The sequence below is a fragment of the Neovison vison genome, chromosome 6 (assembly GCF_020171115.1).
Source record: "Neovison vison isolate M4711 chromosome 6, ASM_NN_V1, whole genome shotgun sequence".
NCBI classification, from domain to species: Eukaryota; Metazoa; Chordata; class Mammalia; order Carnivora; family Mustelidae; genus Neogale; species Neogale vison.
In genome coordinates, this window is record NC_058096.1 from 213,435,826 (window position 1) to 213,458,955 (window position 23,130).

The 23,130-nt window shown below is 59.2% G+C and overlaps 2 protein-coding genes across 2 annotated transcripts; both read left to right on the plus strand.

The window, feature by feature from the left end:
- Window positions 1–200: 200 nt before the first annotated feature.
- USHBP1 (USH1 protein network component harmonin binding protein 1) lies at window positions 201–8,873 on the plus strand. The gene is made up of 12 exons (XM_044255355.1): window positions 201–735; window positions 826–959; window positions 1,175–1,613; window positions 4,287–4,412; window positions 4,585–4,721; window positions 4,857–4,997; window positions 5,484–5,657; window positions 6,183–6,432; window positions 6,985–7,206; window positions 7,961–8,067; window positions 8,254–8,376; window positions 8,621–8,873. The coding sequence occupies exons 1-12, from the start codon at window positions 682–684 to the stop codon at window positions 8,808–8,810; spliced, it is 2,097 nt and encodes a 698-aa protein (XP_044111290.1). The 5' UTR covers window positions 201–681; the 3' UTR covers window positions 8,811–8,873.
- Window positions 8,874–12,614: 3,741 nt separating this feature from the next.
- On the plus strand, window positions 12,615–22,442 carry NR2F6 (nuclear receptor subfamily 2 group F member 6). Its single transcript, XM_044253972.1, has 4 exons — window positions 12,615–13,191; window positions 16,754–16,848; window positions 19,847–20,431; window positions 21,712–22,442. Exons 1-4 carry the CDS (start codon window positions 12,908–12,910, stop codon window positions 21,984–21,986), a joined length of 1,239 nt encoding a protein of 412 aa, XP_044109907.1. The 5' UTR covers window positions 12,615–12,907; the 3' UTR covers window positions 21,987–22,442.
- Window positions 22,443–23,130: the final 688 nt, after the last annotated feature.

Below are 23,130 nucleotides of genomic sequence, written 5' to 3' on the forward strand. Positions count from 1 at the left end.
GAAACTGAGGCTCAGAGATGGAAGAGACATGAGATCAGAGGCTGAGGTGCGGAAGGACTGACATCTCAGGAGCTGGACACGTGTCCCCCTCTGGGACTGGAGGAAGCTGATGTCCTTGAGGAGGAAACAGCACAATAACAAGTCACATGACCGGGGGGGGGTGCTTCCTGTTTCCCGACCCCTCCCAAGCCAGCCTTGGCCAGCCCAGGGCTAAGCAGGCAGTGGCCAGAGCTACCCCAAGAGTGTCCAGGGATTTGGGCCGCTGACCAAGGTACTCCTAGAGGCACAGAAGTAGAGAAGACTGGGGGTACCCAACCCCAAGACTGGGGCCTCTGACTCAAGAGGACCCTGGGGAAGAGAAGTGACTCTTGAAGTCCTCAAGCCAGGCCCAGATTGGGGACAGAGGGAAGCACAGAGGTAGTGAAAGATAAAGGAGGCAGAGGAGAAGGGGAGATCAGAACAATTTTTAGAGATAGTGAGCTGCCTGTCAAGAGGGGCATCGAAATGTACCAAATCCACACTGATAGTTTAAGATCCCTTCCAGAGGGAGGGGATCAATGCCCATTTCACAGAAGAAGATATTAAGGCCATCAACAGGGACAACGAAGACAAGAGAGACAAGAGCTGAGATCAGGCTGTGGTTTTAGGAGGAAGATTCAGAAGACTGATTTCTGCACAGCAATGAGTGCTCGGGCCACACGCCCCCGAAGCCGGCGAGGGAGGCACGCTCCGCCTGTAAGTGCCCCCCTGCCTGCCGCACCCAGCTCTTTGGGGCCACTCACAGCCCTGCCAGGCTCAGAGCTTGGCCCTGTGGGTCATTTTCAGGGGGAGCTCGATCCTGTGGCAGAGAGTTCCGAGGAGGTTGAGGCAGCCAGCGGGAGTTCTGAGCTGGGCCCTGGGCCATCTCAGGAGAGCCCGGGGCCAGAGGCAGAGGCCAGTGGGCAGGGCCTGGGGAAGAGGTAAGGCCCTCTTGGTCTGTGCTCCCCACTCCAGCCCTGGTGTATCTTTCCTACCCATAGATGGACCTGTGTTCCTCCCTTGTTCACACATGCCCTGTAGCTTCCCACTGCCTTCCTCAGCCCAACTTTTCAAACCCCGGTTAATGAAGCCCCTGTGAGCCAGAGACCATGGATGACCCCATTTCCAGAACCTTCCATCTCTTACCTCACCATAGGACCAACACAGAGGCTGAAGGGGACTCTAGCAGAGGACCCGCCCCATCTCCTGAGGGACCCTGCAAGCCTGCCGAGGAAGGCCAGCAGGCCGAAGATGTAGCCCCACTGGACGGGAAGACTGTCCCTACCAGGCCTGAAGCCTCTGATGTGTTTCAGACTCTCCAGCATGCTCTGAGCTCACTGGAGGCAGCGGCTGCTGCCTGGCGCCACCGGCCCCCAAGCTGTCCTGGGCCCGTGGAGGCAGGAGACAGAAGTGGGGTGGGACCCAGGCCCTGCTTGGAGCAGGAGGGGGCAGGGGGTTGCCAGAGGGAGGCAGCCCGCCTAGCCGAAAGGAATGACTGGCTGCGATTGGCCTTGGGCAGCCGAGAGGAGGAGCTGATTAGCGTGCGGACCTCCCTGCAGGCCATCCAGGCTGAGAAGGAGATGCTGCAGAGAGAGGTGAGCGGGGCCTCTAAGGGCGAGGCCGGCCTGGCATAGATTCAATCATTCGTTCAAAAGAAGAACTTTTATGGAGCTTTGACTGCTGAGTCCTGAACAGGCAAAGGTTTGTTGTCTTCTAAGTTAAGGTGGTCAGAGGAGGTATCGCTTGAATGAGGAGGTAAGGAAGGAGCCGTGCAAGGATTTGGGGGAAGAGCACGCCAGGCAGAGAAGGAACTGCTCTCCGCGAGGTGGGAGTGTGATTCAGGGAACGGAGAGGGGGCCAGTGTGGGGGCGAAGCGAGGGCAGGTTGGTGATGGGGGCACATTTACAGGGTATTGTGGGCTGTTGGGAGTTGGGCTTTTGCCCTGAGCCTGGTGGGATCCTGGAGGGTTTCCCCGGAGCAGAAAGGGGCGGCACCCTGATGCTGCGTTCACGGGCGCCCTCTGGCGACCATGGGGGGAACAGCCTGTGTGTGTGGAGGGCGCGGGATCCTGCGGACCAGGAGGCATTGGTCCAGACACCAGATGGTGGAAACTGTGGAGGTGGCACGAAATGGGCAGATTCTGGGTGGTATCGAAGGTGGAGCTGGCAGGTTTGGGTGTAAAAGCCAGAGAAGGGCTGAAGACAAGTCCTGGTTTGGGGTCTGCGGGACTGGAAGGGAGAAATGCGGAGGCTCCAGGAGGAGCCGGTGTGATGGGAAGGAGACCAGAAGCTGGTCGGGCGCTAATGAGCTCACGATACCCATCAGACCCCCGTGTGGGACCATCAGAGAGACAGCTCTGTGTCTGAGTCCTGAGCTCAGGGGTGGTGTCAGGATTGGAGAAACACATTCGGACCTCATTAGCATGTGGACGGAATCTAAAGCCATGTGGCTAAAGGAGATGGTGGGGCACAGGCCGTCATCTTGGGCAGGACAAGGGGGCTCCCGAGCCCAGCCTGAGTGGTGGGGCCCACTTCCTGGCTGGGAAAGGAAATCCCCCCTCCACATTCCTCTCCTCATCCCCACCACCTCTGGCAACCGCCACTCGGTTCTCTCCATCTGTGAGCTCAATTTTTTGTTTTGTTTTAGATTCCAAATATAAGAGAGAGCACAATGTATTTTCTTTCCCTGACTTATTTCACTTAGCATAATGCCCTCAATGTCCGTCCATGTTGGGGCGCCTGAGTGGCTCAGTCGGTTAGGCTCAGGTCATGATCCCAGGGTCCTGGGATCCAGTCCTGCATCGGGCTCCCTGCTCAGTGGGGAGTCAGCTTCTCCCCCTCTGCCTGGTGCTCTCCCTGCTTGTGGACACCCTCTCTGTCAAATAAATAAAATATTGGTGGAAAAAAAAGGTCCATGATGTGGCAAATGGCAGGATTTCCTTCCCTTTTTTTCTCTTCTTTTTTTTTTCCTTCCTTTTTTAAAGGACAAATGATATCCTTTGTTTATCCCCAGATCTTCTTTAGCCATTCATCCAGAGGTGATCACTTCTGATCATCAAGATAGGTTGCTTCTATGTCCCGGTTATTGCCAAGTAATGCTATAATGAACGTAGGGGTGGGACAGTCTTTCGAGTAACTTTTTTCCTTTCCTTCACATAAATACCCAGAAATGGAATGGCTGAATCATGTGATAGTTCTAGTATTAATTCTTTGAGGGAGCAATATATGTTTTGGTATAAATGGCTGCACCAATTGCAATCCTGCCAATGGTGCACGAGGGTTCCCTCTTCACATCCTTCCCAGCACTTGCTATCTCATGTCTTTTTTTTTTTTAATTAATTAATTTGCGGGAGAGAGAAAGCGAGTGTGGTTGTTTAAGTGGGGGGAGGGGCAGAAGGAGAGAATCTTCAAGCTGACTCCCTGCTGAGCACAGGGCTGGATCCCACAACCTATGAGATCATGACCTGAGCCAAAACCAAGAGTCAGACACTTAACCAACTGGGCACCTAGGCGCCCCAGTGTCTTTTTGATTTTTTTTTTTAAGATTTTATTTGTTTATTTGACAGAGATTACAAGTAGGCAGAGAGGCGGACAAGGAGCGGGGGAAGCAGACTCCCCGCTGAGCAGAGAGCCATGTGGGGCTTGATCCCAACACCCTGGGATCATGACCTGAGCCAAAGGCAGAGACTTTAACCCACTGAGCCACCCAGGCGCCCCTCTTTTTGATTTTTTTGATAGTAGCTTTTCTAATAGCAATAGGGTGATATCTAATTGTGGTTCTGATTTGCATTTCCCTGATGATTAGTATTTTTGAGTACCTTTGCATGTACCACTTGGCCAGGTATATGCTTAAAGAAAGAAGATTCTTTTTTTTTTTTTTTTAAAGATTTATTTATTTATTTATTTACAGAATGAGAGAGAGAGAGAGAGAGTGAGATCACAAGTAGGCAGAGAGGCAGGCAGAGAGAGAGAGGGAACAGGCTCTTCACCGAGCAAAGAGCCCGATGCCGGGCTCGATCCTAGGACCCTGAGATCATGACCTGAGCTGAAGGCAGAGGCTTAACCACCCAGGTGCCCCAGGAAAGAAGATTCTTGAGTAGCTAAGTGAGTTGCCCAAGGCTCAGTAGTGGTGAGTTTGGTGGGGTGAGTAGCTAGGTTCCTGCTTCCCAGCTGGGAACTGTCCCAGGATCAGGTCTGCAGGAGGGTCGGTGGGTGATTGGAGCTCCCACGCCTGACCTACTCCGTCTTCCTTCCCCACCTCCACCCCAGGTCCAGGAGCTGCAGGATTCCCTGCTGAGGCTGGAACCTTTCCCACCTCCCTCCCGGGGCCAAGCAGGGGCCTCAGGCAGTGGCTCCAGCAGTTCTGGGGTAGATGAGGAGCCGTGGGGGACTCAGGTGAGCATGGGAAGCGTAAAAACCACGATCTTCAGATCTTTAGGATTCTGGGCCATGAGACTCAAATCCTGGTCCTGTGATCCAGGAGCTTCTGGGGTGGGAAAAGGCTTAACCCCATGATACTGGGCCCTCAATGACAGTCTGGATGAATCAAGTCCCCTCTTTCGGACAGGACCCCTTCCCCTTGGCTCACCCCCTGCTCCGTCGTGTCCGGAGCGATTCCAGTACTCAGATGCTTGGACCTCTCCCCACGAGACCCCTTACCCCCGAGATCCACATCATGGATGTGCGGATGGAGCAGCTCCGGGGGTAAGGGTTACAGATGCTGAGCTCTTAAGGGCACCAGACAGCAGGCGAGAAGTGGGGAGGAGGGTGGAAATCAGCTGGGTCCTGACCACCCTGGGGACGCCTCTCATTTTCCCTCTCCCCTAACGGCGGAGGCAGGAACATTGAGAAGCTCAAATGTTTCAACCGTCTGCTGTCAGCTGTGCTGCAGGGGTACAAGGGCCGGTGTGAAGGCCTGAGCATGCAGCTGGGCCAGCGGGAGGCAGAAGCCACAGCCCTGCGTATGGCCTTGCAGTACAGGTTAGTGCCTCCCACCCACAATCTGACTAGTGTGGAAGGGAATGGGTGTGCTCAGAGGATGATCCATAGGGAGAGTCTGGGCCCTCGAAGGAAAGCACTTTACCATCCGGAATTACTTTTTTTTTTTTCCCAAAGATTTTATTTATTTATTTGACAGAGAGAGCAATCACAAGTAGGCAGAGAAGCAGGCAGAGAGAGAGGGTGGGGGGGAAGCAGGCTCCCTGCTAAGCAGAGAACCTGATGTGGGGCTCAATCTCAGGACACTGAGTGAAAGGCAGAGGCTCAACCCACTGAGCCACCCAGGCGCCCCCCCATCTGAAATTATTTTAAGGCAATTTTAGCCCAGGGGTGCCGAAGGAGTTTACATGCTGCTCCCAGCAGTGGGAGTGGGGGATGGAGTGAAGGGTCCAAGGACAAGTGGGTACGTCACCCACACGACAAGATGGGGCCAGGAGTCCTAGAGCACTCAAAATCAGTGTCTCACAGCGAGCACTGCGAGGAGGTGTACGGAGTCCTACTTACTCTCCGGGAGGCTGACTCGGGAGCAAGAGAGGGGATTCCTAAGGGGGACCTGGAGGTGGCAGAGAAGGAAGCCCAGAGGCTGCTGGCACAAGAGGACACTGCCATGGATGGAGAGACACCACGGGATCCACAGCCAAGGTACCCCTGGGAACCTTGGGAATTGGGAGGGCCAGTGAGTGGGGTGCTTGGGTTGACAGCCACTGGGAGTGGTATAGGGCCCGCCAGGGTTGGCATGAAGATGGATGATGGTGCCCACTGATTAGAACTGGCGTGATGCTGTTGAATGAAGTTGGCCTGGAGTTGCCATGCACGGGGTTGGCAGGCTCAGCGGTCGTGACCATTGTGTTGGTGCTATGGTATCCACCGTGTTGGCCTAAGGGACAGCACCTGCTGAGTTGGTGTGATGGCTTCTTCTGGGATGGCATGAGCAACAGTAATCGTTGACATGATAGTGTTCACTATGTTGTCTTGATGAATGGTGGTGCCCATTGGGGTTGAGGTCATGGTGTCCACCATGTTGGCATGACCATACACACCACCGACAAGATAGAATCCATCATGGCCAGTACGATGGAAGATGATAGAGCCCACCAGAGTTGGCATGAAGTTAGCACAACTGTGGTCACCAGTGTTGACATTACACACCTCTTCTGTTTCCTACAGCCCCGAAGGCAGTAGTGTGGATCGGCCCACACCTCAGGAGGTGGCTACCCAGCTCTGGGGCTATGTCCAGCGTCTCCAGGCACGCCGTGCTCTGGTGAAGATTCCCCCAGAGCCTGGCCCGACTTTGGCACCCATGCCCACTGTGCCCCACGCAGAAGCCATGGTGCAGGCCATTCTGGGGACCCAGCCTGGCCCGGCCCTACCCCGCTTGGAGAAGATGCAGATCCAGCAGGACTTGGCAGCTACACGGGTACACATGGGCAGTGGTCACTGTGTTGGTCTTTTTTCCTGGAACAAAACCTTTTGCCCAGGCCAAGAGGGATGTGGCTGGGGGACTGGGTAACAAGAGTTCTGCATGGCTGGGGGCAGACTTCCTGGAGGGAGGAGCATTGGACCTGGGATTTTGAGGGATGCATAGGAGTTTGTCTTCTGGAATTCAGTTTCTCCTAAGATTCTGAATCTGGCTTTCCAAAATTTCCTTCCTATGGAGAGGAGGAGGAGGCAGGGGACGTAATCTGTTTTTCTCCCTGGCATGAAAGATCTGAGGTTCTAGAGTTGGAGAAAGCCCAGATACTTCCACTGAGATGCTACTGGCCCTTGTCTGGGATATGGGTACCCTCTGAACTGCCATTCCTATAGTGGTCACCTTTAGGAGTTGGTTATTTCCCATCATACAAAATCACGGTGTAGGTTAAAGTTCTTGCCCGACCTGTCCTCACCGGGGGTTGGAGGGTCCTCCTGGGGCCTCAGTTTCCCCAGATCCTAGAGGGCTCCATCGTCTGCCCATTCCTTGGTCCCTCAGGAGAGTCTGGCAGACCTGATGCTGCGGCTTCAGTTGGTGCGGCGGGAGAAGCGGGGTCTGGAGCTGCGGGAGGCTGCCCTCCGAGCCCAGGGCCCAGCCCACGTGCTCCTGCTGGAGCAGCTGCGCTGGGAGCAGGCCCAGCTCCGGTCTGGTGGGGCCAGCAGTAGTGGCGGCGACAGCAGTGGAGGCGGGAGCAGTGGGGACGAAGAGGAGGTGTCCCAGGTGAGTGGCGCTTCCCAGACCTGGTGGAGACAGGAGTATACTACGGGCCCTGGGGCCCTGGGGCCCTGGTGGATCACAGTCCCCCTCTGAGCCTTAGCTGGCGTTTCTGCACAAAGAGATGAGCTGAATGTCAGAGGACTGAATGTCAAAGTTCATACCTGTACTGTGGGCTTTTTTTTTTCCTTTGAGGGTATTGAGCCCACTAAGCCCTAAGGAGTCTGGCTCTTTCACTCAAACCTGTGTCTCCTCCTTCCCACTCGCAGGCTTATCTTCTCCAGCATCTCCCCCTCAATAGCCCCAGCCCATGCATCATCTCTTCCTTAAATTTTGGCTGGAACTTGCTCCCTAAAGCCTTCCCTTTTACCCCTTCCCATCAGGTCTGTCCTCTGCTTAAAGCCTTCAGCAGCTTCTGGAACCCTCCTTTGAATCATCTCTCTTACCTCTGAGCCTTCGTAGGTGCTGTGCCCCTGCCAAGAACACTCGTCCCTTACCTCTTTGTCTGATTAAGCCCATGATCTCTCGCAAGTCTGAGCTCAGACCTCACCTGCCTGCAGATGAGATCCCCTGTTAATTATTTCTCTAGGTAGGGAGGAATTTTACCCTCATTGGGGTATCTCACCAGACTGGGGGCTCTGTGAAGGTGGGGGCTGTGGCTGCCCACAGTTTGGGTGGCTTCAATGTCCAGCTTGGCCTGAGTATGCCCTCCACCTAGGCCAATGTCACTTATCACTTCCCTCCCTTCTGCCTCCCACAGGGCCCTCCCGCTATCCTTGGTGGCAGCAGGGGCATTGATGGAGGTCAGGTGGGCAAAGCCCAGGGCCCGGAGACTCTGGCACAGGAACTGGCAGCGTCACTTAACCGGTGTGTGTCCGGGTCCTGGGCTGGGCGGGTATGTGCAAGGTTCCATGCAGGCACCGTGTGCAGCAGAGGGCTGGGTGTGCGTCTGTGTATGGGTGTGTGCACAGGGAAACACCATGGACAGGTATGGTGGGAGGAGGGAAGGAGCTCCTTCAGCGAGGATCTCCTCTCTCCCCACCCCTGCACCAGGGCCCTGGGCCTTCGGGAGCAGCTGCACTCTCTGCGGGAGGAACTGGAACAGGTGGCTCAGAAGGGGCGAGCCAGACGTGCTCAGAGTGCTGAGCTGAACAGCGATTTATGCAAGGCTCACAGGTGGGTCTCCCTTCCCTGGGTCTCCCTGGGGGACCTCAGAAGTGACCCTGGCTTTCTCTGGGCCTCGGATTTCCCCCATAAAGTAGGTGGCAAGTTCAAGCCACTCCATACCTCCCTTTTCTGAGTGGAACCCTAGGAAGATTCAATCTCAAAGAGCTCCTGTTTGGGGTTGGAAATACATAGCTCCTAACTTGGTGGGAGGGGGGCCGTTTCCTGGCTCAGCACCCCCTCCCACACCCTCCAGTGCCCTGGTCCTGGCCTTCCGAGGTGCCCACCGGAAGCAGGAAGAGCAGCGGAGGAAGCTGGAGCAGCAGATGGCCCTCATGGAGGCTCGGCAGGCAGAGGAGCTGGAGGTGTTAGAAGCCACAGCAAGAGCACTGGGCAGGCCCAGACCACCCTCCCGGCTGCCCCGGCTGGGAGAGACCTTTCTGTAGGTCCACTGTGGCGGTGTCTGGACATGCCAGACTGTAATGGAGGCGCCACCATAAACTGTCCTGGAGTGATGTTTTATCATGTGTGACCTTGAATGTTGGGATCTTATGGATGGGATGGGGGCCGATGCACCTGTGGGGTCTTGGACCTGATGGAAGGAGGGGTGGCTGGGCATTTGAGAAAGGCTCCCTGGCTTTGACCTGGTGCCCCGTGGTATATGAATGTGATGCCAGCCAGATCGTGCCAGGGGTCAGGCCAGGGGTCAGGCCAAATCTAGGATATGGGGTGAAGGATTCGGGGTCAGCGAGGTTACATGACCAGAACTGACATTCCAGCACTCATCTGTCTCTTTTGGAGGGGTCCAAAAATACAGGGTACACCTTCCCTTGTCCATACCCTTCCCAGGAAGATGTTGGGTTTGGCCTGGTAGATGCTCCCAAGAGGAAAATGCCTGTATCCCAGAAGGAAAACTGAGGGCCTAACGATTCAGGGTGTGGAAAGTTAGCCAGAAGACCAATCGCTCCCAAGGTGGAGGTGGGGGAGAGGAGACCTCAGAGGGCTTTGGAACTCTCGTTCAAAGGGAAGGTATGGAGCTAAGGTAAAGGGCTTCTGGGTGGGGGGCGGACCAAAGGTAAGAAATCTGCAAGTTGTTTACTCCAGGGCAAGGATATTCTGGTTTGAGAGTCTGGATGGTCCCTGGCCTGGTTAAGCTCCAGCTTTCACCTGCAGGGCCTGGGAGCCTTTAGGGTCAGGTCAATAGCAGACAGCTAATTAGCATGTCATTTGCATAAGCCACACACCCTGGCAAGGCGGATTTGGGACCCGCCAGCCAGCCGGATTATTGCTGGACTCTCCCCTTTCCTCTCGGGGATGACTGAAATCCAAGACAGGGATTAGAAAGGTTTTCGTCCCCAGTCTAGTGGTGGTGCTCGTGCTGGGTGCTTTCCAGCCCACACCTGTGCAGGTGTGTGCGGTGGCTGCCTGCCGCCAGGGGGTTCTGAGGTCAGGCAGTCCCGCGCTTGGAGTCAACCTGGTCCTCCTGGCGCTCAGCTCCTGAGAGATCGCTGGGGTGGGTGAACTTCGGAGGGTGCAATCTCTCTGGACAAAAGCCAGTTTTGAAGAAAGCAGGGAAACTGAGGAGGGCAAGGTGCTGAGGGGGTCGGAGGGGCCAAAGCGGCAATACTGCTTCCAGCACCCCAGTCCCACCAGTTTGCCTGCGGTGGGGGGGTGGGGCAGAAGGAGACAAGGTCACCTGTTGGAGGGTGGGGAATGAGCTCGGGCTGTTGAAGGGGGCAGGGGCCGGTTCCCAGGCCGACGGGAGCGGGGTCTGGCGGTTCCCACGGGTGCCCCCTCGGCAGATGGGCCCAGGGCTCTTTGTCCCCGGTCCGCAGCCGCCGCAAGGTCAAATGTCACCGCGGGGCCGCGGGCAGGGGTCAAGGGGGCGGGGCCAGACCTCGACACCCCCCTCCCCAGGAGGGCCTCAGGGGTTTCCCCCCGCCCCCGCGGTGCTACGGGGAGGAGTCGGGGCAGCCCACGAGGGGTTGGACCTACCAGAAGTTCTAGGCTGTGCCTCCTATGTTTCCCTAGTCTCCAAGCCCACCCCAGACTGCCACTTCTGAGTCTACCCTCCCTGAACTTGTGTCTCTCAAGCCCCAGGCCCCTGCCCCCTCCCCTTTTCAGTCCCCCTCTGACTCCCTTCCCTGAACTTTGTCTCCCTTCTGAGATGCCCCCTGCCCAGGAATGCTGGAAAGCCCTGTCCAGGGCCCTGGGACCCCTGTCCTCACCCCCAAATAACCAGACAGCACCTCCACATTCCCAGGCAGCCCCAGAACAAAATGATCTTTTCTAACCATCCAGGCCCCCTTCTTCAGCAGGGCTTACAGGCTAGGGAATTCCACTCTAGTCAGTCCCCTTGCAAGTCCTTGCTCCTATCTAACCCCAGTCCTTCTTGCTTCCTGTGCTTGCTGAAACCTCCCCCAACTCCCACCCAGCCAGACTCTCCCTGGGAGGCCCAGAGGCCCAGGTCTGGGTGTGTGGTGCCTGGCTTAGGAGGAACCGTGGTATACTCTTAAATGTTGCATGATCAACAAGATCTCCCAGCACCACCCCCCACGGAGCCCCCAGCCAAGGTGCCTCCTCAGATATAATCTGGAGAAGGGGTTGCCTTTTCCCAAGGCCCTTCCTGCCAAGGGCAGGACCAGTGGGGGCACAGGGCACTGTTTTTCCTGCTGGCTCTGAGAGGCCCAGCCACGTGCCCCGGTGTCCAGCTCTGGGCCCAGGGCCCCGGGGCGGGGCACGAGAGAAGGCCTGCAACTGGACCTGGGGGACTCCGAGGTGAAAGGTCACTGTAGGAAGGGCTTTTCCAGCTGGTTAAATGTTAACAGGCCCAGAGCAAGAGGCTCAGGCGCGCCCAGCCCAGGGCTGCCTGGGCAGAAGGTGGGGGTGGGGGTACACAAACAACGGGTGCTTAATAAATGCTGGTAGACCCTATGGGGTCGAAGAGGGCGGGTGGGGGAAGCTGTAAGCCAGCGGCAACTGAGAGGCTCCAGGGAGCCTGGCAGAGACATCTGCAGTCCAGCCGGTGGCCTGGCCAAGCCCTTTATGTGCAGCACAGAAAGAAAAGGAAATTAAAGAGGAAAAGGGGCAGGCCCCAGTAGGGATGCTGGGCATTCCTGCTGCCTCTAGCCTAGCTGGCGGGTGGGTGCCCTGCCCCCAGAGGCCTAAAATCCTGGCAGAAGGGGCCCCTGACCTCGCGCCCCCGCCGGCCACAGACCACAACATCCCTTGGCCCTGGAGATTCCCAGCACCAGGTGTTAGCCCAAGCTGAAAAAGGGTGGGGTGGGGGTCGGACGCGGCGACTTTCTGGAAGAGGAAGCAAACACAATCCATCAAGCAACTGTGCAAAGAAATGCCCCAGGGTGTGTGTGTGTGTGTGTGTGTGTGTACACTGCGCAGGGGCGTGCCCCCCGGGGGCAACCGGCCCCCTATTATTGCTTCTGCGGGGAATGCAGGGGTAGGGTTCTGAGGTGCGCCTCGAGGGCGGTTGAGTGAGGCATCGTCCAAGGCCGGAGGTGGAGGGGAGGGCCTTGGAGAGACATCTTGGCGAGCCTGCGGAAGGGCAGAGGGCAGCAGCGGGCAGGCTCCCGCCGCGGCCCGGCAGGGGTTAAGGCTGGAGTCGGGCGAGGGCGGGGGCAGAGGGGGGAGGAGGGGGGAGGGTCAGGCCGTGCGGCCCCGTGCTCCGCCCTCGCCCCTCCCGCCGGCCCGGGCGCCGGGCGCCGAGCGAGGCCACCCATGCCCTTATAAGGGTGGCCGTCGCCGGGGCAACGAGCGCCCGCCCCCAGCCCGCGGCGCGCGCCCCTGCCCCCGCCCCCGCCCCCCGCCCGCCCCGCGAATGGAACGTTGTGTGTCAAACCGGCCGCAGCGCGAGGCCGGCGCGCAGGGTCGGCGGCGGCGGCGAGAGCGAGGCTCGGGCCCAGGCGCAGGCCCAGGCCGGGCAGGCGCGGCCGCAGAGGGGGCGGCAGCTCGGGAAGCGCCGGCCCGCAGGCTTGCAGGCCCCGAGCGGCCGCCTGGGGGCCCGGGGGAGCCAGGGGGCGCGGCGACCGGCCCCGGCGCGCGCCTGCCGCCCCTCCCCCGCGCCGCGGGCGGCCGCGTAACTTGCGGCCAAACTTTCCCCCCGGCCTCCCGCGCTCGGATGGCGGCCCGCTAAGTTGGCCGCAGCCCCCGGCCAAGCGGCGGCCAGGCCAGAGGGCGCCCCCTGCGCAGCCTGCGCCGGGCCATGGCCCGCGCGCCCCCGCCGGGGCCCCAGGGCGGCGGGGCGCGAGTCCCCGGGGCCCCCGGCTCGCGCCTCTAGCGCGCCCCCCCGCCCCCAGGCCCGGCCCCGCGCACGCGTGGGAAAGTTGGCCTGGAACCGGCCCGACCAGTTCTGCCCGGGCGCGCGGACCGGCCGCAGGAAGTTGCTGCAAAACTTTTTTGGGGGGTGCAGCCGGTGCCCCCCGCGCGCCGGGCCCGGATGCGTGCCGGGTAGGGTCCCCCCGGGCCGAGAGGGGTGCCCGGAGGGAAGAGCACGGAGGGGGCGCCCCGGCCCCGCTGCCCTGGGGCTATGGCCATGGTGACCGGCGGCTGGGGCGGCCCCGGCGGCGGCGGCGACACGAACGGTGTGGACAAGGCGGGCGGCTACCCGCGCGCGGCCGAGGAAGACTCGGCCTCACCCCCGGGCGCCGCCAGCGACGCTGAGCCCGGCGACGAAGAGCGGCCGGGGCTGCAGGTGGACTGCGTGGTGTGCGGGGACAAGTCGAGCGGCAAGCACTACGGCGTCTTCACCTGCGAGGGTTGCAAGAGCTTCTTCAAGCGGAGCATCCGCCGCAACCTCAGCTACACCTGCCGGTGAGCCCCCTCTCAGCGCACGGCTGCTGTGCACCCGGCCCCAGCTTGGGCCGGGCCTCTGACCTGCTCGGTCACCTTGGGCCTGGCGCTGACCTTCCCCGGGCCTCCACTCCCCTCTCTGAGATAGGGGCACAGACCCCTCTCCCTCCTCCATTCCATTCCTGGGATTGTGTATACAGTCGGCGCTGTATCGATGCAGGTCCCCCTCCTCAGGTGGTCCCTTGCGGCTTCCGCCCCAGTTCCTTGCTCCTTCTACCTCCCTCCCTTTTCTCTGGAGAGGGGTCATCTCCGTGCGGGGAAGGGTTGGGGGGTGCTGTCAGGGGTGGGGTCCTAACCCCAGGGCATCCCTTCTCGGGGATCTCAGCGCGCAGGGGACCCTGCGGGAATCGAACGTGGAACTTGGGACTGTGGAGCTCGCAGCGTCCAGGGGCCATTGTCTGCGGCCGCGCGGATCGATACGGCGCGCCCTTGGGGTCAAATATCACTTCCAAAGTCGCCCTGGCCACCGAGGTGGCGGCGGCGGCCCGAGCGAGGCAGGGGTGTCATCGGGCGGCCTTCGGCCTCTTTCGCATGGGTAGCCCTGCTGTGGGGGGAGCTGGGCTTGCCTATGGGGGGGGTTGCCCGCCCCCCACCCCACCCCACTGTGGGCTCACTCTGGGCCTTGGGTCACTGGAAACCGCCACCGAAGGGCTGGAGGGGGGCTGGGTTTGACCACACCTAGGCTGCTCCAGCCCTCCCCCCATGCAGGAGTGGGTTCAGGCCTGGGGCTCCTGGAAAATCCCTGAAACTTCGGTGGACTCTGACAAGGTGCGGGTGAACGTTTCCAAGAAGGAGCCCTGGGCCCTCTGAGGTTGGAGTCCCCGCTGACAGGGTGTGGCCTTACTGGTTTCTCTGGTTGGTGCTGGGGTCGGGTGTCTAGCCCAGGGCCCCCTTCGCTGCTGCTCTTCCGTGAATGCCTTTTCGATCCATTGACGTGCTCCTACCCTGCACCCCCACAGGAACATGTGTAGGCCCTGTAGAGCTGGTATGGAGAGTCCCATTTTCCAGATCGGCAAAACTGAGGCCCAGCGAGGTCCTGGCCCGGCCCTAGGGCACCCAGGGGGAGACCCTGCCCCAGTTGGGGCTTAGCAAGGGGAACTGGGGTAGGGAAGAGGGGAGCGGCTGAGTCCTGGGCAGGGTGTCCCCAGGGAGAGGGCAGCTGATGGAGGGCTTGTTGGTGAAGCCAGAGGGCGGGGTCCTGGGCACCAGAGGCTGGAGTTTGGCCCCAGGTCTGCGGTCGGGGCCTTGTCTGGGGTAGCTGTGTGTGTGTGTGTATGTGTGGGAGAGCTGGCTCGCTCCCTCCTCCAGTGCTAACTGGGCCACCAGACTTTGGCCTCATTCTTGATGCGGGAATACCCGCCTGCTCTCTGGCCAGGTCTTTGGGGAGGGCAAGGGAGGAGCTTCGGTGGCTCTGGGGTCCCAGGGGGCTCTCTGAAGGTGGGAGCGGGGATCTACAAGGCAGGGGAGGGGGGCGTTGTTTGGGGCTGGCAGATTCTCCAGAAGCTCTGTACTGTGTGACCCGGTGAAGTCTCTGGCCCTCTCTGAGCCTCAGATTGGTTCAGCAAAGTCCCCTTGGGGCCTAGCCTGGGAGGTTTGATGCCAGCCCCTCAGACCCCAGCTCTGATCCCAGCTCTCTCCCAGCCCGGAGGAGGCACAGTGAGTCACAGATGCTCCCTGCCTGTGGAGTCTGGGTTGGGCCCAGGGGAGAGATGGGTTCGGAGCCCCATGAGAGAGCAAGGGCCTCTGCCCAAGGTTCAGGGAGGACTGCCTGGAGGAGGTCCCTGGGAGGTAGGCCTTAAGGCAGGAGGGGTTTGGCAGGTAGAGGAATTGAAGGGCACTTCTGGGGAGAGTGTGGCCCAGGCAAACACTCAGTGGCAGGTTAGGGGAGCAGTGTTGTAAGATGAGACCACCCAGGCGTGGGAGAACTTAGAGGTGAGCGGATCAGAAGTGCTGCACCGAGGGTGACAGGGAGCCAGGGAGGAGGGTATGTGAGCAAGGGAGGGCCGGCATGGAATTGGACCAGAGGCCAGAAGCCTTGGGAGGAGGCTGAGTTGGGCCATGGGTTTGGGTAAAGCATGTTCTCCTTAGGTGGGATAACAGATGGAACTTACTGTGTCCCTGTCTGCAGGGACAGGAGATCTGTCTCAACTCTGTAGCTGGGGAAGTTGAGGCAGAAGGCTCAGGACCTCCCCTGAGGTCAGGGGCCCTAAGCTGGGCCCCTGCCTGCCTGCCTGTCTGCCCCAGGCCTGGCTGTTTCCACCCGGCTGCCCAGGACCCTCCCACTGCCTGCCTGCTGGGCTTTGTTCTGGTTCTGCCTGAGCTCCCTCCACCCTAGCAGGGCCTCTTCCTGGGGGCTCAGGCCCGGCAGGGGACAGACGCCTGGGCTTAGAGGTTGGCGCTGTGGGACGTGGACACTCGGAGACCCGCAGCACCTCAGCTCTCCTGAACCTGCCATTGAGAACCCCCCTGGCTTGGGCTTGGGTCCTGACACCCTCCCCGAAAGTCCCCCCCCCCAGATTCCCCCAGACCCAGTGCATCACATAAAGAGCTGGCACCGGGCCTCCCATTTCCAGATGAGGAAACTGAGTCTTGGTGGAGAAGTCGCTGCCCCAGGGCTGGGGCTGAGTACCTGTGGCTGAGATGTATTTGAATTTTAACTTCACTGAGAGTTCGTTTTACTCTGCGACTGTCTCTGGGTCCCCTCTTGGTACCCAGCTGGGAGCCCAGGATAGAGAGGCACCGAAGGAGCACAGGGATAGGGTCTAAGGGAAAGAAGTGCTGGAGAAATTTGAAGAACAAGGGCTTGAATCTTCCTGCTTGGGACTGTCCCTAGACGGGGAGCTCACTCTGTTGCTGGGCGGGGCTCCAATCCCAACCTTGGAAGAGGCTGTGATCCCTGAGGGCCATGCCGAGGAAGCTTCTTAGGCTCAGCTGGGAGTTGGAAGGTGTTCCCCCAGAGGAGGCCACATGGGTGTGGGATCTTAAAAGGGAGCACAGGGGTTCATTAATTGATTCATTCATTTATTCATTGGTGGCAATCTTGTGCAGGGTGACAATCCTGGGGCCCTACTGTGCCCAGAGAAGACCGGCCCTGACCTGGCCGTAGTGTCTTAGTTCACCCCCAAGGCCCGGCTCCCTGACCAATATTTTTCTTTGCTGTTCTCACATTGCCCTTGGGACAAAGACCCCCATCCCTTAGCCCCTGCAGAGACCAAGTAAAATGAAACTGTCTCCAGCCTAAAGCTCTCCTCACCCCTCTGCCTGGAATTGCCTCTCTGCTCTGGGGGAACTTCTATTCATCCTTCAAAATCCAGTTCCAACACTATCCTCCCTGGTGTGCTCACCTACTTTGTTGCAAATTTGCAGGCTTAGCCCCTGTGACCTTCTGGGGATACCTGCCCAGCCTTGGGGGCCAGGGGGGTGGGGGAGGGCACTGACGTTTCTCAGGTGCAGTCTTCAAAGGTGGCTTAGAGGCTGGCTCCAGGGGCAGGGAGTGAGTGTCATGGTGGCCCCCTGCCTATAGGTCCAACCGCGACTGCCAGATCGACCAGCATCACCGGAACCAGTGCCAGTACTGCCGCCTGAAAAAGTGCTTCCGGGTGGGCATGAGGAAGGAGGGTGAGTACCTGCCCAGAGTAGGGCAGGCAGAGGGCCAACAAGCAGCCTGTCTCAGGGGTCTGGGACCCGTGGAGGGTGGGGTCTGGCGCCCGCTAACCTTGTTACCACCGATCCCACGATCTTGTAGGCTTCAGTCTGGCCCCGGGCCGGAGGAATCCAATTAGCCATAGTCACCGGCAGACGAGCCAGGGATGCAAGGGACACTCTGATTCAGGGCCCCATTAGGACAGTTCTGCTCCCTAGCCCCTCCTCCCTAGGCCCTCTGGCCTCAGAGTCAGGTTCCTTGGCCCTGACACCTTGGTGACCCGTGTGTCCCCTTAGCCTGGCCTGTGTTGTCTGAACAAGGGTGGCTTTTTTTTTTTTTTTTGATTGCTTTCTTCATCCTCCACCCTCTGCTTTGTGTTTGTCCAAGGCAGGAACTCGCCCGATTAAGGCAAAGGGCAGCTTACCCTTCCGCCTGACCCTGGGTACCAGGAGCCAGAGGGAGGGAGGCCCAGCCCCTTGTCTCTGCCCTAGGGACTTGTGTGCAGGGACGGCTGGGCCCAGACCTGGACCAAGCACTCTTAGAATTCAGCTGGAACCCAGAGGCTGCCACGTGGAGCCTGGTGGGCTCAGGAGCAGGACCTTACTGGTGGGACGAGCACCCCAGGCTGGGCTTCCTGTCTCGGTCAGGACTGGTGTGGGATAGGCTGGTGGCTCTTCGCTGCTTCTTGAGTCTAGCCTGCTTTAAAGTTGGTGTCTTCTCTGCTGGCTGCTGGGATGGGCTCTGGCAATGGCTACTCAGTCTTTCTCTTAAGACCATCTGATTACTGTTTGGTCCTTTTAAGTTCCCGGATGACTTGCCCCACCCTGACAACCTGGATTTTTGCCTCTACTTGTCCATTTGACCTAAAGTCCTGATGTACTTCAGATCAGGGCTTCAGATCTCCGAAGTCTTGGGAGTGGGGGAAAAAAATTATAATCACAGCTTATGCCCCAAGCACAGTCCACCTCAGGGCCTTTGCACAGGCCGTTGCCACTGCTTAGAGCACTCTTACCCCAGATACCGGCATGCTTTCTTTACCTCTTCTTCTCTTTTCTTTTCAAGGGTGGGGGGAGGGGCAGCAGGAGAGGGCTATAGAGAATCTTAAGCAGGTTCCATGCCTAGGGCAGAGACCAGTGCAGGGCTCAATCTCACAACCCTGGGATCATGACCTGAGCAGAAATCAAGAATTGAAATGCTGAGCCCACCCAAGTGCCCCTTATCCTTTCAAGGTTTGCTCAAAAAACACCTCCTCAGAGAAGCCCTCCTGGTTACTCTTCACCATCCTCCTTTATTTGGCACTATCTATCTTGCTCTGTAGTTTACTTGCTCCCCCACCAGAATGTCCACTCCCTGGGGACAGGGACTTGTGTTTGTCTTGTTTTCTGACATAGCCCCCGTGCCTATCCAGGGCCTAGAACATTGAAGGTGCTTAATACATGTTTCTTGGCTTGAGTTACTGCCCATTTCGCCCTTACTATATGCCTAGTGCTGTTCCAAGCAAGTTGGATTCTCATTAATTTAGTGGTTGATATCATCAGTGTCATTACCATCTGCATTTTACAGGTGGGGAAATTGAGCACGGAGAGCAGAGAGGTGAAGAATTCATTTCCCAGGGTCAGAGAGCAGTAGGGTTGTGTTGGGACTTGAACCCACGCAGTTTGGGCTGAATAAAGAGGAAGAGCTGGGGAAGGGATTCTCAGGAAGCAGGAACAGTGAGTGCAAAGGCTCTGAGGTTGGACCATGGCTGGGTGGGTGGGGGGTGAATGGTGGGATATGGGGTTTAGAACTGAGTAAGCAAAGGGCTGGGAGGAATAGGTCCCTTCCCTTCCCCCTGGGGCGCAGGGGGTTGAGATGGGATCCACTCTCTGGCCATATCCAGCTACGCCTCTTTGATGGTGTCCTGTGGAGCCTCGAACCCAATCCCCCGCTTCCCTGCTCAGCTCTGCTAGCCCCTGGCTTCCACCCACAGTCTCTTCCCCCCATTCATTCCCTGGTTGGTTGACCAGAAGTTCATGGAGATGAGACAGGGCATGCCAGCTTATTAAAGATCATTAGTTTCTGTCTGGCTTGCAGCCCAGTCTGTCCCTGCACCCCACCCACGGTGGCACAGGTCAGGTGAACTATCCCTCTGTGCCTCAATGTCCTCCTTCCCATTTATCTGAATCCTGGGGACACTGGCCAGCAGTTGGTGCTCCCCTTACTCCCCCTTAACGGGCAAGGCTACTGATGGCTGTTCATGTGTATGGCTGGGACCCCACTCCTAGCATGAGGGGGGGTGGTCACTGCAGAGGAGATCTGCCCTTGGGAGCCATGACCTGGGGGGGTGCGGTGAGGGTGGGAGCTGGAGAAGAGATCCATCTCCATAGGAGAGATCACTTGCTTTAAGGATAGGCTGGCCAGGGGCCGCAAGTAGTATGAAGGTGACCCCTCCCTGGCCCCCTGTCAGCTCTGGGACCCCCGTGATTGACAGGGACACGAATGACAAGTCTAGCTTCCCCCTCCTCTGAGGGAGGGGACCAGGCATCCCACCACCCTGCTTAGGCAAGCAGTGGGCAGTGGGGGTGGCTGCAGTAGGTGGACATGGCCGTAGGCTGAGGGCACAGGCTAGAGCAGGGTGGGGCGGGTCGTACCCTGGCTCTGGGCTCCCACTGGAGCTGTGCACCCGTTGGGTGTGGTGGGAGGTCCAGGGAAAGGCTGGGTGTGGGAAGCCTTTGAGGAGAGAGGCTGAGGGGCCCTCTGATGATGTTATCTTTCCCCCTTTCTTCCTCCCCACCTGACCCCCATGGCCCTGGATACCCATTTTCCCCCCTTGTTCCTTCCCTCCCTCTCCCCTGTCTGGTCTCTCTGTCCCTCAATCCCTCCCCCATCCCCTGGCCCCCTCCCGGCGGGGTTGCGGGGTACCCCTCTCTCCTCCCTCCGCTCCTGCCCCCTTCCTTTCCCTCCTTCCCACCCATCTCCGTTCCATCCCCACAGCGGTGCAGCGCGGCCGCATCCCGCACTCGCTGCCCGGCGCCGTGGCCGCCTCCTCGGGCAGCCCCCCGGGCTCGGCGCTGGCGGCCGCGGGCGGAGACCTCTTCCCGGGGCAGCCGGTGTCGGAGCTGATCGCGCAGCTGCTGCGTGCCGAGCCCTACCCCGCAGCGGCCGGGCGCTTCGGCGCGGGCGCTGCGGGCGCGTTCGGCGCGGGGGGCGGCGCGGCGGGCGCGGTGCTGGGCATCGACAACGTGTGCGAGCTGGCGGCGCGGCTGCTCTTCAGCACCGTGGAGTGGGCGCGCCACGCGCCCTTCTTCCCCGAGCTGCCTGTGGCCGACCAGGTGGCGCTGCTGCGCCTCAGCTGGAGCGAGCTCTTCGTGCTGAACGCGGCGCAGGCGGCACTGCCCCTGCACACGGCGCCGCTCCTGGCCGCCGCCGGCCTGCACGCCGCGCCCATGGCCGCCGAGCGCGCCGTGGCCTTCATGGACCAGGTGCGCGCCTTCCAGGAGCAGGTGGACAAGCTGGGCCGCCTGCAGGTCGACTCGGCCGAGTACGGCTGCCTCAAGGCTATCGCGCTCTTCACGCCTGGTGAGATGCGCTTGCGCTCCGGTATGGGGGGGTGCGCGGTGGGGGGCGACCTGGACCCTGACCCCAGCTTTCCTCCCCTCCCCACTCCTCACCCGTACTGTAACTGGCCGGACCTGGCGCCCAACATGTGCCTGAGCGCTGATGGCGCAGTGTGACACCCTGCCCCCAGGTCTCCCTGAGAGCCCTGAGCCCGGCTCTAGAGCCGCAGCTGGGCCCAGACCCGTGACTAAGGCCCCACCAGGCTCTCTCCTTGATTCCCAGGCTCCCTGAGACCCGGGTCCCCGACCTCCACTCTCTCATCAAGGTGCTGTTTGGCCCTGAGCAGATTGAGAGGGGGGAGGATGAGGAGGGAGGTCCTGGACACCTGGTTCTGGCCCTTGGTCCCTGACTTTTGTCCTCCCCAGCACCTCAGACCCTCATCCGCCAAATCAGGTGCTGCTTCCTGCTTACTGTGCAGCTAAGGAGGCAGCCGGGCCGGGATCTCTGGCCTTCCCTGCGCTTTCCACTCCCTGATTCCTGGGCCCTCAGACTTCTGAACCAGGGCCCCCCAACTGCCCCCAAGTTAGCGTCCTGGCAGCAGGGGCCCCTGCAAGTGGGACTGAGCAGGGGCGTGTCTTGGAGGCCTCCCGCTGTGGGTGGGGCTAGGGCAGGGTTGTCCCAATACCTTCCTAGTCCCAGGTTAACCACCTAGCATCCAAAGCCCTATCTTACTCTGGTGGCACAGCTGGTTCTGCACTCTGGAAGATTTCAGATCCCACTAGGTGTCTTGATGGGGTCAGGGATGCAAGAACCAGACCTAGGCCACTCTGAGAGGTGGCTTTCATTTGATAAATGTGGCTTTGCCCCTCATTCCCCAGAAGATTCTTTCTCTACCTTACCCGTTATGGGTCCCCAATTTAGATGTTGTCACATTCACTGACACCCTAGGCCTTTCTGTCTGAATATTCCCTCTGGGGTTGACCTGCCCTCCCAAGTCCTTTCCCTAGCTCCTCCTCCCCTTGAGCTAGATTAGAAATCGTCACCTTGCCAAAGGCTTCAGTCGGGGCTCCTCTGTCCTTGAGACACCACTGTCCACACTCCTTTGTCACTGGCCTCAGTGGAGGTCACCCCAGTGTCTCTTGAGGACTGGCACTGCCCGAGATGCCCCCATTTGTGCCTCAGGCCTCCACCTCCCACCTGAATGCCCTCCCCCACCCCCGAGTGGTGCCCTCTTGTCACCCCTGGGGCCTTGTGTTCTCCGGCTACATCCCACCTGATCGACCTGGCCCTTGTCTCTCCAGACGCCTGTGGCCTCTCCGACCCAGCGCACGTGGAAAGCCTGCAGGAGAAGGCGCAGGTGGCCCTCACAGAGTATGTGCGGGCCCAGTACCCGTCCCAGCCCCAGCGCTTCGGGCGTCTGCTGCTGCGGCTCCCGGCCCTGCGCGCTGTCCCCGCCTCCCTCATCTCCCAGCTGTTCTTCATGCGCCTGGTGGGCAAGACGCCCATTGAGACGCTGATCCGAGACATGCTGCTGTCAGGAAGTACCTTCAATTGGCCCTACGGCTCTGGCCAGTGACTTTGCTGGGCCAGCCACACCACGGCTGGGTCTGCACACCTCAAGGGACACGGATGCTTTGGCCTCATGCGGGGCCCCCAAGTGGAGGACCTTGGCTTCTTTCCTCAGACTCCTGTTTTTTAAAGACTGTGAAACGTTTGTCTCCTCTGTTTTTTAAATGATCATGAAACCAAAAAGAGAGTGTTTGTCCAGGCTCCAGCCTCGGCCTCCCCAGAACTCCTGGCCAGAATAGAGGGCGAGGGACCGAGGGATCCATTCCTGGGACAGCCTGGCGCTCAGCACCCCAAGCATGAACTTTTGGGGCCGGTGGGGTTGGGTTCCCTCGTGTGACAGCCTGGTGTCTGGACTAGAGGGGCCGGCTAGTAATGCGCCAGGCAGATTGTCTGGACATGTAATCCACGTTGGACACTATATGATGAATGAATCAAGGCCAATAATAAAGATGTTTCCTACCTGCATGGCCTCCATCGTCTTTGTGAGGGGAGGGGAGGATGGGGGGTCACCCCACCACCGCCACCCACTCCCAGCCATCTGGAACACACACAGCCTAGGAACAGCCCTACTTGCTGTTTTTGTGGGGAAGCAGCTGGGAGCCTTGAGGGGTCCAGCAGTCAGCTGTGAGTCGACAGGAGTTGAGTTCTGTAGATGGCTCAGGTTTAGGTTCAGGCTTTGGCCTGTGAAGGTGGACCTCATGGATTCACACAGGGCCTGGACCAGACATCTTATTGTTTCCTTTGGTCAGCTCTTAGTCATGGTGTCTGGGCCCCACTGTCCTCAAAAGAAACATTTGGGGGTAGTCCTGCCACATGTTTAGACAGAGCCCTCCATTCCCCTGGCCACAGCAATTGGTTCAGGGAGGGCGTGTGGCCCATAGCTGGCCATTGAGATTTGATGGCGGGATTTGGAAGTAGAATGTAATTGAAAGCAGAGCCAAAAGAGGAAGACCAGCTTCCCAGGATGCCTTTGGAGCCCCTGGATCAAGCCAAACCTGAAACCTCTCGGTTCTTCAGTTCCATGATCCCTAATTTACCCTTTTGTGCCTGAGCCCTCTGAGTTTGGTTTCTTCTCACATGTAACTGAAGTAACTCTCGTTTCAGAGACTGGCATCTGGAAGGTGGGGCTATCAAAGGACAAACTGAAATGT